Here is an 18,306-nt window from a genome sequence, read left to right on the forward strand (position 1 = left end):
AGCGTATAAAATTTCTTTTTATCCTTGGACTCGAGCTATGAAAAAGAGTGTGAGGAGGAGGTATCTATCATTATGGCTACTCTTGGGTGGGTGAAGGATGTATAAGTTCTGCTATCTAGTCTTGAGCAGCTCTTAGCATCCAGTTCACCTATCTGTTATGTAAGCACTCGCTATATCGCAGCACATATGAGACCGATTACAGTAATCTCTGACATGGGTGGCAGTTTTTTAAAACTCAGCACAGTAAAGAGGGAATGAAATGAGTTTTTTTTACGCAAACGCAGATGTTGCAGGTTTTAGCCCTGCGATAGGAGGGCCGGTCTGAGATGGAAACGGCAGTGATAGCTTGATGGCGGGTCATTAAAAGATAGCAGGCTGTTGTAGTGCTCACTGCGAAAAAGGAGGTTCTGTTGTCTGCTGTTTGTTCAGCATGAATTAATGGAGGATCTCGCCAGCAGCCACGCAACAGAGTAATTGCCTATTTCCAGCTAAATTAAAGATCAGTCCATTTACTGATAAAGTTATCCGGACCTGACAACTGAGGAATGTGGAAATGAACAGCTGATCGAAGAGAATGACATCTAACTGCTGCAAACAGTATAATGGCTGTTAGTGGGTGAAACAGGGCTGGGAGATATATATTATGTGCATTCAGTAAAGCCGGTTCTTTGATTAGAGGTAAATCTCCATCACCTGTTTTCAAATGGAGCGCCAGTTAATACACAGAGCGGTAGATCACTGACAAACTACGCAATATCGCGCTCAGTTTCACGGGTGATTTATTGGAGTAGCTTGTCAGTGATCTATAGCTCTTTGTATTAACTGGTGCTCCTTTTGAAAACAGGTGATGGAGATTTACCGCTAATCAAAGAACTGCCTTTACTCAGGAGGTGCCCGTGAATATGTCGATTGATATATATCTCCGAGCCCTAGAGTGAAATGCGTGTGAAAACAAAACCTGTCTGGAGCATATTTCACCCTAAAATTCAAAGAAAGAAATGACACTGTTTTAAAAAACTTTTTGCATTGTGGCAATTTTTGTGACAAGGTTTTTCATGACCACTTACCTTTTTTGTCTGTCATGAACGCCTTCTTTAAATGTAGTTTTTAATTTAAATCAAACTCCATTTTACTTCTTTTACCATAACTATAATGTGGAAAAGTTGAAAATAATAATAATCATAATCACAACAATTACAATCTGCATCATAATTCACCCAAAAAGCAACAAAAAAGAAATGATAGTTTGCATTGTGAAAATATTTATAACAAGGTTTTTCATTTAATATTGTTTTACTATTACTGCATTCACAACTAAATTATAAATAACAATAAAAAAAGAAATAACGAAAAAAGAAAAGAAAAAATAGTTCTACAAATAGGATTCAATTTCTTTAAGCAAAAAAGAATTGATTATTTTTTTAAATAAGAAATAAGAATCCCTTTTCTGTGAAATCCATCCTTGTGGGCAAATGTTTATATTGCATTCACATACGTCTTCATGTCCAGCTGTTGAGCAGAATCTCTTTGGGGTTCCCTTTTGGAAAATGATGCATATCATTATGCAAAGTCTAATCTCATCCAATCACCTTAGCTTCTTCTCTGGCCTGTGAAACCTTAATCAAATGATTCACCGCAATTGAAAAGTCAAATTAAATACGCCTGAAACAATTTCACATCTGGGCAAAAATGTATAACTCCAGCGAATTTCATTAGAGAAACACACCACGGGTTTGATGTCTGCTCTATCCTTTTCACAAGATAAGCTGTACTGAATCTATTATTCTGCTCGGACGGTCTATTCAAACTTGTTCCCTCTCAGTCCAGACAAGGACACGGTGATATGATGCATGTAGATGAAAGAATGTGCTTCGCCCAGACCACCTACCTCTTTCAGGCAACCCATAAAGTTGTTGCTGACGGGCGACCCAGGCAAGTCTGCCGTGCTTGGACTTCCGCCGACGTAGAAGAAATCATCTGATCCCAGCATTGTGTAGTCCTCCTGCGTATAGCCTGTTGTGGTCAGGATGCCGTCCACAGAAATTGTCACCTGATTGGGAGGAATGACAAAAGGGAGGGAAAAATCCATTCATGAACATCATGGCTGTGACGGCCGCTCTACCAGGAATAGGTTAGGTTCGATCTTGCTGGTTGCTGTCTGTATTTGATTGTGTACCAAAGACATCTTCGAGACTTTTAGTAGGTCGTTCTTGTCTAGTATTTGTAGACTTACAAAGGACAGGTAAAGAAAATATTTTGCCGGCATATTTTCTTTATCTTTGATGGTGTTAGAAATGGTTTTCTGGTTTGGGGCATTAGTTTGAGGGGTTAGTGTTATGTACAAACTATAGACAAATTGCTTGTTCTTAGTTAAAATTCTGTGCACACAGGGTTAGTTGACATACATATGCATGCATCCAAAATGAGCTAATGCTACCACATATGAGCATGCAACACAGATGGTCTTTTTCCTAATATAACATTAATAGTGAGATATACAACCACTGCAAACATAGAATCAAGCCTCTTCTTGAAGCCAAGACAACATGCAAGGGAAAGCAGCACATATGAGACAAAAGCAAAAGCTAGATGATGAGGGGTAATGAGGGAGGGCACAAGATGTCATGACCTACACCACAATACTGACAGAACAGGACACTGGGCAGATGGTGGGTTGCTCAGACAAGAGTTTAGGTGTTAGTAACACAAGGGCTGATCCAGCATGAATGGGTCGGTGCGGCATGCGCAAACAACTGGAATCAACTGTCAGAGCTCCAGTGCTGAAGTAGTTCTTTATTCTTTCATTTTCATACTGTTGTTTTCGTCACTTTTTTGTTTTGGAAAGCTTCTGCCAGTTTTTGAAAGTATTTGATTTAAAACAAAATTAAAAAAAGAAAAGAAAAAAGGGCTAAGAGGAAGACTAAGCCTTCAAAAACTAAAAAAAAGGGCCAACGAGGAAGTTCAAAGGAAAATGGCGGTAAAGCTGTGGTGAGAAATGGAATGAGGACATTTGAAACCAAAAAGGAAGAAATCCCCGAAATACAAACCCAAGTCTGTTTATTTTTTTTTATGAAGCCATGAAACCCCAAAAAAGAGAAAAAAAGAGGGCCAGGGAAACACACGGTAAACCCAAAAAAGGACAATAAGAATGATATCTACCAGACAATGTAGTTTGTTTACCATAGCGTGTCCAATACCTGAATGCTTTGAGAAAAGGGGGAAGAAAGGAAATTAAACAATGAACAAAAGGGTTGTTAATAAAATGAAATAAACCCAAATGAAGTCATGATGAGTAGCACATTAGTTTAGGTTCTGGTTAGTAAACTAAAGACTCTAGTCAATGGTTCATGAGTGGTTAGTCTGGGTCTGAACAAATGTTATCCATAGACAAGCAAAGCACATGAGTGAGAGTAAGAAAAGGTGGGAAAGAAAAAGAAACAGCGGATTCTCCACAGAGCCTGTGGCATTTCACTTTTTGTAAAGGCACTGCACTTGTCGGCAAAATCTTAAAGTGCATACTCACTTGAAAAAGCCTTCCAGAATAGAGTTTTTCAATAATAATTCCCAATTTTTTAATGCCAAATCACATTTAGCTTCGATTTTAGGTCCCTTCCAATGTAATGTTTCGTAACATGTTGTTCTCCGCTACAACCGTGAACGGTGACCTCTATCTAGCTGCCTCTTTGTTGTGATTCATATGGTTTTTGACTTTCCTCAGGCAATTGTATAAGGTAATTCTAATGCATGTTCTTGGCGTGATAGTAAAACAGCTATTAAACAAAGCGAAAAAAAATGTCACAGTCCTAGTGGATCAGAGCTGAAATAGCTTGTGCTTGTGGGCACTCACGCCTCCACACACGCCTGCGCAAAAAGCGACATCTTTTCACTCCTGAGGGGCAAAACCACCCTAAATATTTACATATTTTAAAATGCAGCGGCGGAGTGATTTAACAGTTCAACAAAGATTGGCTGTGGGTAAATGGAACGGTTGAGGTTGGTTGGAGCCTCTCCCCACTGCCCTGATAAGACAGACTATTTGGAGAAGTGAGGTGAATATCTAGAGGGGTGAGAGAGACAGCCTCTTGAAGCCATCGCACTGTTGATAGCTTCAGACAGAGGTAAATGCCTGAGGAGGCAAAACACGAGGCAAGGTAGAACTGAGAGCAAGAAATCGTTGTGTTAAGAACTTAAAATAACCAAAAATCCTAATTTAAGCAATATACAGTAGCATTTATGAGCTCTGAATTAGATCAGAAAACATGAAATTCCATCGTTACCTGTCTGAGGTTACGTGTGACTTTCACATCATGCCAGGCGTTGTCGTTGAATTTGCCATTGACGGGCTCGACAATGGCCTCGAAGGCGCCAGAACCCAAGTTGATGACCAAAGAAACAGCCCCGTCTTTCAGGGCCAGGTTGACGTAATCTGCCGACTTCCCCGTGTGAAGGATAAGGCCATTTCTTTGCCAGGTCTTGAAGGACAATGTGATCTCATCGCTGCTGCTCTGGATGGGATTCTGAGACAAGTCGTAGCAGAAGTACTCGGAGCCTCTGAATGTGGCCACGTTCTCTTCCCGTGCTATAAGAGGGGAAAAAAGTCTTGTTAAAACTTCTTGAAGCAACATATACAAGCAGTGTAATTAAGTTCAGGGCAGATGACACAAAATGAGACAAGATGACGCATATCCAAGTGTGGGCAGCTAAACACACAAAGAGGCTGTGCATTTAAAGCCAAAGATCTGATGAGATCATCAGGGAGACACTTTCTCTTTTTGAGGCAAACATGCATTAATGTTCAGTGATTGTGTTGCATGTCTGAGTCATAATTACAAAAGTTGCAGTGCACTCCAATCCATCACACAATCAATGTTGTTTAAGCTGGGATTTAGATGCATTTAATGCAACTCAAGCATTTAATGCAACTGTTTAATGCAATTCAAAGGTGGAATAAATGCATACACGCTGCATAAATACTACTAAAAGCATTGTAGACGATGCATTACACACACCCCTATTAAAAACTGTGAAATAGAACATAAAGCATAGTTTCCTCAGCAATAAAGGCTGTTACTCATTTTATTTCATTACACATTTCAGGTTATTCTACAAGAAAAGAATGTAGGACGGGACTTTATCCATCAGGTTTTGATTGGATTACAAAAAAAAAGGTATCTATATGACAGGTGGTCAGCTGAACACGGAGGCGGAAGAAGAAAGATTATTTGGGAAAACATCGCTATCAGTAATTTTTATATAAAATGTAGTTTTAGTGATTGCATGCCAAGATCCCATTGGTCATTGTAATTCATAGTAGATAATCTACTGCATCCACACTTATGAAAATAAGTTCACTCCTGGTCCCTGTGGTCCCCAGTCCATTAATCACCACACTATGGTGGAGTGGCTCAGAGGAGGTAAAAATACACATATCTAATGGAAAGTTCCTCCAAACCAACACTGGACATCATTTACATCAGGCGGCCAGAGAAGGATCTCGGCACTAATGGCATCATTGATTTATCAGTGCTTCACTTGGGCCACTGTGGGGTCGATATATTCTCTAGCTAAATGTTGACAAAACACTCATGCGTCCAAGTCTATGCTCCACCTCAGCAATCAGCATTAGTGGATGTAGCATGTGTTTTAACTGACTGGGTATAGACATCTTGACCAGTTTTTCACTGGACTAAAAGAGCCTGAGCAGACTGCAGGGTTGCAGAGCAGGTTTTCTCATCATGGCTGGAGCTGGTGCCCAGCTGTGATACACTTCACATGGTAATAAACTCGCGGTTAAGAATGGGGCAAACTGACTGACAGTGGAACATATTGGAAACACATGGGACCCTGATGCAGCTGGTGAACACCAAAACCAAAAATCCACTGCTTCTGTGCAGTCAGAGAGATGATTCAGATTATATCGCTCATTACAAGGCTGAAAGAAACAGATTAATGAAAGATGACTGGATGGATAGTGGGACAGAGTTTTGTCCAGCAGGAGAGGGTGGTGTATCCATGTGTCAAAAACTGGCAGTTAGATGTACTTGGCTACTGGTAGTGCAAATCCCACACTGCTGAAGAGATTCAAAAGTCCATTAATATTTGGCTAGACTGTACAGAAAAAAATAAAGAGAGCTTAATGTTTAGCCTGCGGAGATTACTGGACAGTGACAAAGAGTGTCAAGGAGTTTTCTAACACCAATACAAATGAAAACAGCAGAAAGTCACAGACGTTCAACAAAACTATCACAGGCCTTGCAAATAACATTCAGGCCCACCCTGCATTACTAGTCCACTTAGCGTTGACATTTACAATTCCTTATAAATGTAATATAAATAATTGTATCAGAAATTATTTCATCTTCAAAGTTTATACTATTAATAACATGAATAATTATATTTTAATATGATATATTAATTGATAACATTTGTAAAAAATATATTTATTTAAAATTTAAAAAGTAAATATATGATTGTATTTATGTATATTTTAGTGCTGGACAGTGATTAACCGTGATTAATGGCATCCTGAATAAAAGTGTTGGTGTATTTGTGCTGTGTTTATTTGATGTCCAGGCTGTTGAACAGGGACCAGTGCTTTTCAGGTGTTATGTGCTACATTCTGGCATGAAAGCCATGTGTCGACACCTCAGCAGATGCATTATTACTCCCCTGAGCACAGCTACTGTTAGTAGCGTGTTTCTAAGAGTTCGGGCCCTCAAATAGCTCCCTGACACCTTATCTCCGTCCTCCTGACTGACTTGGCGCTGTAACCGCATCTCTGAGATCCTGCCACGCCGTTAAAGTGCCTAGAGAGAGTACTGATCAATTATTAATTAGACAGAGTGTTGTTTTTACTAAAGACACCGAACCACATTACTGCCAGATGTTGTCCTGCACAATCATCTGAAGCTCTGAATACTTAATGAAGAGTCATCTTCCCATGCTGATATGATTTGGGATCGCACATGAGCAGAGTAGAAGATGTGAAAAATACATAGAAGGGACAGTAAGGGGGGAAAACAACTTTTAAATAACTTTTCTGGAAATAAATTAATACAACAAATTTTTAAATTAAAGCAAAATCTAAAAAAAAAGTTCAGTAAAGTCACTAATAATTATACTATTTTAGGTTTTGTACACCAAGGCTTATATATTATATTATTCAAATGTTATTAAAATTAAATTTAATTCTGTTTTAACACATTAATAAGTATCATTTATTTGTGTGAGTGCCGATCTGAATATTCAGTATTATTACTCTAGCCTTCACTGTCACGTGATCCTTCAGAAATCATTCAAATATGCTTGGTAAACATTTACTGTTATTATCAGTATTGAAGTGCTGCTTAACTCTTTCTCCGCCAAACACAGAATTTTCCAGATGACCGTGTTTTCACTGTTACATACTCAGGTGTAATATTATGCATCTCCTGAGTCTAGAATCACTTAATCAAAAACGCAGATGAGAAAGATCTCGTATGTGAAAATCTGAATTTTTATCAGTTGTTACTCCAATCTTAAGTGTCACATGATCCTTCATAAATCATTCTAACATGCTGATTCATTATTAGAATTATCAATGTCTTTTGTGAATAACAAGTTAAAAAGAACAGCATTTATTCAAAATACAAATATTGTCTAATAATGTAAATCTATGCTATCACTTTTTATTAATTTAACACATTCTTAATGAATACAAGTGTTCATCTCTTTTTTTCAAGAATGCTTTTATTCTTTTTAAATCAAACAGTTGTTCTTGTTTATTATTTAACAAAACACAATCAATCTTATAACTTGTGGCTGCATTAATTATTCTAGCAACCCCCCAAAACAACTTTTCCAAGCTCAAATATACACAAAGAGACAGAAACAGAGAAAAATCTCATTGCCAGACATTTGGCCAACAGAACGAAGTGATTTGCTTCCAACAATCTACGTGCGCATTGACTATATTTTTCAATATGTCAATATGTTAGTTAAGGGTAATTAGAAGACATATTGTTGGGAATGTAGCATACGGTACGTGGGATTCAATACCGTCCTTGCAGGAAATCCAGCTGAGATTAAAATACTGAATACCATTTATTCATTCCTTTGTATTTGTTTTAGACTTTCTCCTTTATAAAGTTTCCAGCCTATAATCTAAAACTATCACACAGAATACCGTGAACAAAAAGCAGAGCACAGAAGCACATTTCCCACAGTTTCGCTCTCGCCACAGCACTCCTTTCAAAACAAACCTTATCTGTATAGATTTTTAATGAAAATCCTCAGGGGGGGCAAAGGTACTTAATCTCCTCTATAATGGAGAATCCGACAGAAAGGAGGGGTGAGGTTACGTGCCGTGTGTGAGATAGTAAACGTGCCGAATTATGAAATCTTAATGAAAACATCATTATTAGTCAAATCGGCACCAGGGACAGAGATCCTTATCGAGTCATAATTGCAATGGTCCGCTAATGCTTTTTCCCTCCACTACACAGAGACGGATGGCGGTGGTTTGGTCAGAGACGTGCTCATGCGTAAAGGTGTCAGAGGCCCATGAGTGGAGAAAAGTAGTGTCGTTAGAGAAGCCATTAAATCCAGCATGCTTTAGGGAGGAGACCATTACAGGGTGAGAGCTCTCAAACTGTCAATCACGTGTGAGAGGATGCAAGCAACTTTCTGACCAATTGGCCTCTCAACTCCTAAGAACAAAACTGGCATTTGCCACATAGTGCCCTCCACAAAAATACAGTCTCCCATGACAGACACAGATGGAAATAACAATGCCTGCATCAGCGGTGCTGACAATATATCAAAAATCTGAAGGGAGAGTTCAAATAAATCTGAGAAATATGGAATCATTTACACAACTAATACACTTCATAATGTGACATTGTCAAGTGAAACTGAATAATCAGTGGGAAATAAAGACTTATTATCCATCAGGATTTGACTGGTTGACTAAATATACTAAATACATTCTGGCTAACCCAAACATTTTGCATCAGAATGATCTGATGAAACTTGTCTTCATGGAAAATTTCAGTTAGAGGTCAAAAACTGCTGCACGACCATAACAAACATTTCGACTTTCTTAATAAAACAAATATTATTGGCATATGTGTTACAAGGAAATACGATTTACTTATTTTTACTTCAAAAAATTTTGACATTTTGAAAACTTGCCATGGCGTTGAGATTAATTGTCAAATTTTCTAGCATTTTCTAAGTGAATATGTTTTTTCCCCCCTCACCTATATTTTATACCACTTTATAAAGTAGAGATTGTTTCGAAGAAGCTGGTGTGCTGTTTCACTGAATTACAGATTTTGCCCTCTTATACAAAAAAAAAAAAAAAAAAAAAGATGTTCTTTCTAACATCAAGCCATCTTAAGAGTGACCAAAAGATGAGCACATTCTTGCAACAGAGTACATAATTAGAGCTAATCAATCTCCCTCAGTCTTTCTCTCTCTCTCTTCATCTGTCAATTGAGGGCAGTGTTAAGGCTAATCTATCCCTGCAGATCCAGAGGGAGCTTCCAGACGGTGTGGCCCGAGCATCAGTCATGCAGCGGTGACGGAGAAAATCAATAAAGAGAATAGGAGAAACGGGCCCATCTCCCTCAGGCTGACCTAGAGAGACCCTGTTGTGCAGGCCAAACTCCCGTCACGGACAGTTGCTGACTCACCAGCCTCTAGCCACCGTATATTACAACCTCAGAGTGTTAACTCACACAAAACTGCAACCAAACCCACCCGCTGTTAAGACTTATAATGTGTGATATGATTTTTGATCAAGTTTATCGTTTATTTAAAACTGCAGAGGGGTCCTCTTGCGATGGTTGATGTTATTATAAGGTTTTTCTTCTGTTTGTAGATATAGATTATGTCTGAACCTCAGCGGACACATGCACTTTCTATGAATATTAATATATTCTTATATATATTCCTTTGATGACAAAGCTGAATTTTCAGCAACAATTACTCTAGCCTATGTTGATTAAGTATTAATTTCTAAAGTATTTTTTTTTTTTTGTTTTCTATATACACTAGATTTAAAAAAAAATAATGGTTAGGAACATAAATAAAAGTAAATCAAACAAAGTTGTAAATTGTAATTAGACAGTAAAATAACTAAATACATAAATAATATATTATACATTTTTTGTTCATATGTATATGTAGTTATGGTATTTTTAATAATGCATTATTTTTCTATTATTTTCTAAACCAATAAACCTTAATTTTCCACTGATTATGTTTTTATAAAGATCATTTTTATAAATAACTAAAAAGCTAAATTTGGTAAAACAAGCGAACTTCTTCTGAGTTGCAACCATCTGCTTCATCCTCCAAATATTTTTTGAAAAAGCAAAATAAATTATAAGAGGTTCAGAGGGCCTCAAGAAAGTCTCAGGGCCTATTTTGTACCTTTTGCTAGAAAGTGCTAATTGCTGATCTAAGTGTGTGTTTGAATCTCCCTCACTGAGAGAACATTCTGGGTAGAGGCCTGCCGCAGTCCGTGTTCAGCTTCAATGGCTCGCTCCTCCCTTTTGCAGCTTTTAGCTGCTACTATTAGCTTTCTCTCTCTATTTCTCCATCCCTCTCGGTCTGTCTGCCTCCCCGCTGGTGTCTGGGTGCCAGTCTGCCTGTTACAACCACTGTGTAGAAGAATTAACTGGTATACGTCGGGTAAAACAAAAATCGTTTGATATTCCTTATAGTGATGATAAGTGAAACACGGTTTTCAAACACGCTCAAACTTCACAAGATCCAACCTGTGAACATCCAGTTCTGTTTTGTATATGTTACATTAAAATTACATTACATATAAAAGAGGATTTCTCACGAGGTCACAAAAGCTTGCCAGTGATCGTAAAGATCGGAGCAGATGGTTGTATCAAACCTGGTGTAAGAATGACGTAATGTTTTGATTGTGGTATATGGAGCAAGTGTGTGTGATCGTGCCTGATTGTGGGTGTGTGTGACGTGCCTAGCTAGGACAGGAGTAGGAGTGAAATCAGCAGGGAGTTCTGGACTAGGACCAGGTGCAACAAGACAGGAATTCCAGATCGGACCATCTGTTGGTCTTTCTCAGAACAAGCAAATATACAGTCTTAAGTTCTGAAACACTGCACTTACGCTGAAATCTTGTATTTAACCTACACTGAAATTTATAAAAGATATGTATCTAAAGAAAAGCATCTATAAAAGATACGTTAATACTTTCACCAGTTTCAGTACAAACTTCATTAAAACACACAATCAACATTAAATGTCTAGTCAAAAATATTTTGTCTTTTAAAATGTTATCTTCAGTGCTGGCTTAATTGTTTTCAAAGGAATAGTTCACCCACAAATTAAAATTTCCTGATATTTGTTTTCCCCCAACAGAGCAGATTTAAAGAAAATGTAGCATTACATGATTTGCTCACCAATGGGTCCACTGCAGTGAATGGGTGCCGTCAAAATGAGAGTCCAAACAGTACTGAATTGTTTTGGCTTATAAACGATACTTTATCTGTGCATATTTCTTTTCTGATAGAATTTTCATTTCCAGTTTTTCAATGGAGAAGGTAATATTCTTTATAGGGGACTGAATATTAACTGATGGACTAGGGTCATGTGAAATACTTGACGACTGAATGACTGATGTTTTTATCAGTTTTTTGGACTCATTTTGTCGGCGCCCGTTCACTGCAGAGGATACATTGATGAGCAAGTGATCTAATGCTACATTTCTCCAAATCAGTCCAGATGGCGAATTAAACATATCCCTGTTTTGGCCTGAGGGTGAGTGAACTATTCCTTTAAGCAACTTCCCTGGTGGGATGAGATCTTTTCGAGCGCTATTGGTAGATTAAACCAACTTCTGCATACCAGCAAAGCCTTTCTTCTTGAGAATGAGAGATGAAAAATGAAAAGATAACAGTATACAATCTAGTCCCTGTTAAAGGCCATGTTCTATCAGCCTATCTGTCAGCGATGAGAGTATTATCTCCTCTCCTACCTCGTTTTAGAGCAGCAAAAGTGAAACTACATGCAGATCAGCTCTTCAAATGACAAGCATTGCTGCGCCCCGTTCCATTGAAATTGTTATTCCGCTTTTGAAAAGCTTCGGGATACTGTTTAAGCGTTTGCTTTCACAATCCAGGGAAAGCAATTTCATACCCAGCTAATTTAAATTTGCTAGCTCTTTTTGATCTCTGGCATTAAATGTATTTCATTAATTTTTTTCTCATATTTTCAATTACAGGTATGACGCTCTAGGATTGAGGGTCCGTCTAAAGAAGAAGAAGAAAACAAAACTATTAAAGTACTAGCAGTTCAACAGCAGTAAAGCTATTTGACGATCACAAAGCTATTCACTGATTGACTAAAGGTGATTTTCGAAGCCATTAAGGGATTCTAGAAATTATGTTAAATATTCAATCTAGAATTGATCTGACTTGAACTTCAGTAATTAATGAACTTTTTTTATTTTCTGTTTTAAACACTTTTTTTTTTTTTAATCTAATATATTCATACAACGGCAAATCTGAGTTTTCAGCATTACTCCAGTCTTCAGTGTCACATGATCCTTCAGAAATCATTCTAATATGCTGATTTGGTGTACAAGATTTTACTATTATTATTATTTTTATTATTATTATTATCGGTGTTCATGATTCTTTATTCATATGGAATAAAAATATTTTGAAACAGTCAATGTATTGTACTGGTCCTTGCTGAAATTTTGTTTTGTAATTTTCATCAACAGACTTAAAAAATGTTTGTATGAAAAACTGAATATGCACCACCCAAGCTGTTTATGTTTGTACCATTGGAGATGTTGTTGGCATTAGGAGCAATGATGCCACTAATGATGCTTCACACACATTTATTAAGCACAAGGATTCAATATGCACTAGAAGAAATGCAGAGTTCTTTTCTAGCGTCTACATTCGTTGAAAATGTCACATTTTTCACTGTATCTACAATCCAGAGCTATAGTGACATTTCCCTCTGAAAGGCTCAGTTTCAGCCACTGTAATTTGGTGTAATGGCACGGAGAAGTTGATGTTATCCTGAAAAAGGCGGAAGAAAAGCACAGAAAAACTAAAACAAGCACAGTATCAAAGGAGAAAGATACTGTCATCTCAGGAGTAAGACGGGGGGAGAGGGAAGCTAAAATACACCTCGAAATGAGAGTCGACGATTCCTCCAATGGAATAGAAGACAGATAATCATCAGAAATGTCTGCACACACAAGAGACTCGTTTGTTAGTCTCCTCTCTGCAACCAATGAAAAGCCAGAATGTCAGAGAATTTAACGTCAAAGAAGAAACAACAGATCACACTGAAAAGCGGGAAAATGCTGGCTGCTATTTTCACTACATTGAACAGCTCATGACGGCTGTCGTTCTTTCGAATAATACAAAAATATTATGTAAATCAAAAAAAAAACAGAACTACCAGCGTGATCCCATATTCTTGATATAGCACTGTTTTCATAAAAGCATATAGACATAAATCGAGCGCTAATTCTCCATTTGTGAGCAGTGGCTTGTGAGTTATGCAGAAAGCCAGTGTTATTCATATACAGTAGGCTTATTCTTTGGGTCAGTTTGTATTCTTACCCGAGGCATGACAGCCAATCCCATGAGTATTTCATTTGCTTTCAACATAATACAGTGTTATTGGCCATTATCTCTGGTGTCAGCTGCTGTGTTGATATTTAATGAAGGGGCATCTATGTCTGGGTGCCATTTTTCAGCTGCCTCGGTGTTGCCGTGGAGACATGCCGGTGGAGGGCAGTGGGGCTTGGCCCATCATTTTCCACTTGAACCAGATAAGACAGGCATTTAGTGCCAGAGCCCAAATTCAATATTTATTTTCCAACCCCTTCATTTGCATCTCACATGTTTCAAATGTTACACCCAGAGAGAGAGAGAGAGAGAGAGAGCTTGTTAGTAGGGTTACTGTTTTGTAACAAGCAATGGAAGGTTATATTGGCAGATATGCGATATGCAATGGCGGGCCATCATAACTGTACACATTATTGTTAACAACTGAGCACGCTTAGGAGGGTCAAATAAAGCCACCTGATTTCCATGTGCATTTGCATTTATATTCCTAATGCAAATTCTGTATTATCACAGTAAACAACAATAAAGTGCATACATCGTGTAAATAGATGCACTTGGAAAGGAGCACACACAGTGCTAAGCCATGTCTGAATCTGCGAAAACATAAGTAAATAGCAAACAGAAAACAAATACGCTGCAATTTTAGCTTAGGTTATAAAATTAACACGATATCAACAAATATTACAGAGCGCAGTATAGAGCGCAGGCAAAAAAATAGCACTAATCATTTGTAGTTGCATTTGAAGATGATAAGAGATTACTGTTGAGATTAGCTTTTGTATCATATCACAGTTTCGACAAATCGGTTTGCATAAATTGAGAAGTAGACCTTGAAAGCACACTGACTGGGCCTTATGTGAACTAATGAATGTACATGAAATCATTTGATATATACAGATTTTTCTAATGGATTATGGACAAAACAAAGACTAAATCATCTACAAATGTCAGAGGATTACAACATTCTATACTCTCCGTCTATCTGGAAAAAATGCATATATTTCATCATTTATTTTCGAAGCTTTCAATGTACTCTCGTTATAAAAATAATGAAACTGTTGTTTATTTAGTTTTAACAAGTATGCTTTTGCTCAAAATGAATGAAAACTAAAAAAAGGTATGCGCAGGAGAAACTCTGTGTTGTTCAAAAAAAAGGGAATATATTGGAATCAGCATCGAAAAACGTTTAAAAAAAAAAAAAAAAAAAAACATTTACAAACTACAGACACGAAAGGACAAACAGGACACACTTTGTCTCCTACAGCCAGATACTACAAAAACACATTAGCCCTGCTCGAAAAAACATAAACAGAATGACCTTTACCCTCCACAGGGATATATCCATGACTCGTACCTGTCAATAAACTCACGACCCAAGAAACACCATTAAACACAAAGTAATAGCCCGTTCACTTCCAAAGAGAAAGAGCAGGTGACACTAATAAAGGATATTGATCACCAAGGGCATCTATTCCCTTGATATTTGTCCATTCATCCGTACATCCATTCATCTGCGTGTGAAAAAGCAACGGCTGAATCTTAAAACCGCGTATCGTGCGTCGCATCTTTCCTGCTTGGGAATCAATGAAAGGTCGTAAAAACAGTATTAAGATTCTGTTGGATCAAGTTTGACATTATTGGTCATGAATGATTAGTGATTATAAAGTCTTAAAGGCCATGTATGTGTGCGTAAGATTCGTAAGTGTTAAAGACAGCTGTCTCCTCGGCTTTCCATAATTCCTCATAAAGGCTGTGCCACGTTCCACCAGTTAGAGGAAATAATTGACGCTTTGGCATGAGAGATAGCACAAGCTGAGATTAATCAAAATGTTAACCTAATTTACAGAAGGATTCGGAGTGTTTGTGATAAATTACGCATATTAAAGTCGATGTGTTTTCTTCCTTTAGGTAAGTGAACGAGACTGGACAGGCAAAATATTGTTGCGTAAGAACAATTAACAGGGCTGAGGAAAGGTCATGGCAGATTAAACTGACTCTACTCTTCTGTTTGTCGAATGCAAACTATACCGCATTGGAGCATCTCAAATAGCCCACTCCAGTCGGCAAACACATCTACAGTCACTTAATGCATCAAACAGAAACACAAAACATGCTTCATCTATGTCCAGGACACTACGCTGTGATTGGTCATCCACTTGTAACCAGCTGCACCCAGGCAAAAACAAAGAGCGGCCGTCCTTTAAAGCAACAGCAGGGCTTTGCTGAATTTTTTTCCAGAACAGGAGAATACATATCGAGGCTTCGGAAAAGTAAGCTCATCCTATTGCCTCTATTTGCTCTGCCTACATTAAACTCCCGAGTAAATTGTGCTTCAAAACGGTTGCACATGTTGCAAACAAAAAAAGCAGTGAGACACAAAAACAGGGAAGTAACAGTAAGTTTAGAGTCTAATGCACTTCAGGAAATCCGAAAGGTAAATACTATTAACTTTATCTACAGTACAGAATGGATATACATATGCATAAACATACTGCTAACCAGATTATCATTTACACACAGGCTCTTCATAAAACCTCAGGAAGTGGAATCTGCTGCTTTAGTTCAGCTGTCTGTATGAACAGCCTAGATCTCACTCCCCAGGAGTGGGCCACTATTATGCCCTGTGGCACTGGGAAATGTGTTTCCTCATTTGAGGAACATTGATTGTAATGACAATGATGGGCAATTTATATGCTTGTCAACATCAATCTTGATATTAGCCTAGCATAAAAAAACCACAAAATGTTAACTGCTTCAACCCCGTTTTAGGAATTTCGCTACTATTACCTGTATTAGAAGTCAGGGAAAAATAAACAACAATCTAATAAATTAGAAATATTTGTTTTACATGCATACATAAAACAGACACACGCGCAGTTAATGTCATTTTGCCATGGCAGACTTTTTTTAGCTTTCAGTTATACTGTAGCAAGTATTATTAATTACTATTATTAAAATTATTAATAGACTTCAAATGATGCCAAAGAACTATTGTTCTCCAAGAGATGGAAGCTGTTTCTCATGACGCTATAAATGAATTTGCAGATTAAAAGGAGATTGTAGATAGGACTGTGAACATGTTCAATAAACTGTAAGAGACAGCAAGACAGATGCGTCTGACAGATCCACTGCTGGGGTCTTCCTCACAGGAACTGGCACCGGGCCAGCAGTAGTGCATAAGGCCCTCGGCAAACCAGTGTCAAACACAATGACCCTGCAAAGACTCTCAGAAGTCCATATTATCCATAAGGGACCTGACTCAAGAGAGGGGAGAGAAAGGGCCTATTTCTCATACACCCCGCACCACCCCCTTATACCCAGTCTATACAGCCCCTACATCCCAAACCCCCTGGGCTAAGTGTTCTTAACCCGTTCTCTCATGGGTACCAGACAGAAGGAGTCCCCAGGCGTCCCATAATCACCTCCTTTCAAAATGACCCCCCCTCCCCGCTGTCTCTCTCTCCCGCTCGCTCACTCTCGAACGTTCTGCAGTAGTTGACTGCCTAAAATTCCTCAGACTGCATTGTCTAAATCTGTCCCAAATTCCCTCTGAAGTATCTCGTCCTGATTAAGGCTACCATAGCTGTAAAAGAATAGTGGAAAAAATGTAATAAATATTGAATTAATTAAATTACGTTTTGCTTATATTTTAAACTTTATTTTTAATGGTTATATAGCCTGTTTATGCATGTCCTTTTTAATATTTTTTATTTTTTACAAAAATTTAATAAAATTCTAATAATTACATAAAAAAATGGCCTTATCACTGCCTGAGTTTATTTATACAGTCTGTAAATAAGTCATTATCCTATTTAAAAATTATTATACACACATAGAGATCATTATGCATAGTTTATATTATATTAATGCAAATATATATTACGTATATAATATGTACTATGCATAATGCTTTCTAAATGTGATCTCATTTGGACAAAAAGGTGCAGGGCTTGTAAAGGGGGTAGAGTTTGAGACTGCTCACTGCTCACTGAAGAGGAATGATGGGAGAATGCAGGCATAAACCGAATGATATTATTCCATGACCTGAGTCTAAATCATTCTTTTCCTTCAGTCTGGGCCAATAGCCACCAAACAAAGGATGGCTACTAACACCAGATCCCTTACGGCCGGGTTAAAGCTGATGGATAAACCCAGAGAGCCGGGTGAGGCATAGCAAGCGGTGCGTGTGGGTTGGAGTGTGGGCCGTTCTGGATTGGCTCTGTGTGGAGATGGGCAGGCTGCGTCGATGAGCAAGCCACTCATGTGTGAAGCTCCACACGTTCGACTTGATTGCCTGCTTTTGCGCATGTAGTTTTTCAAAGAAAAGGTTGACAGTGTCGTTTCTGGCCTTCCCCTTCCTCTACTACTAAGTCCAGGCCTGCAAAGAAAAATGGAGACTGTTTAGAGGTTTGTTTATATCTTAGTTAATATTTAAAAGGATGTACAAAAGAAAGAGCTTGTTTCGTTTGTGGGAATGTCTCGGAGTAGATGCTATAAACATGCGTTCATCGCTGATAATAGGAAATGCTTCCTAAGCACCAAATCAGCATATGCCACTAAAGACTGGAGTAATGACGCTGAAAATTCAGCTTTGCTATCAAAGGAATGCATTACATTTTAAAAAGAACATTTTAAACTGCAAAACATTTCAAAATATTACTGTTCTTACTATGTTGCTATATTTGTTGATCAG

The 18,306-nt window shown here is 38.0% G+C and overlaps 1 protein-coding gene across 31 annotated transcripts in view; it reads right to left on the reverse strand.

Moving 5' to 3' along the window:
- The window catches only part of nrxn3a (neurexin 3a), a 277,248-nt gene that overhangs the window by 231,178 nt on the left and 27,764 nt on the right, over positions 1-18,306 (reverse strand). For all 31 annotated transcript variants that reach the window (XR_006253012.1, XM_043262595.1, XM_043262606.1 and 28 more), the window contains 2 exons: positions 4,278-4,579; positions 1,889-2,050 (listed from right to left, as the gene is read on the reverse strand). Coding sequence is in view for 30 of the 31 variants with exons in the window: in XM_043262595.1 (XP_043118530.1) it covers positions 1,889-2,050; positions 4,278-4,579 (464 nt within the window). In the remaining variant the exon portion in view is untranslated. The remainder of the gene's footprint in view (positions 1-1,888; positions 2,051-4,277; positions 4,580-18,306) is intronic.

The sequence above is a fragment of the Puntigrus tetrazona genome, chromosome 17 (genome assembly GCF_018831695.1).
Source record: "Puntigrus tetrazona isolate hp1 chromosome 17, ASM1883169v1, whole genome shotgun sequence".
NCBI lineage: Eukaryota > Metazoa > Chordata > Actinopteri > Cypriniformes > Cyprinidae > Puntigrus > Puntigrus tetrazona.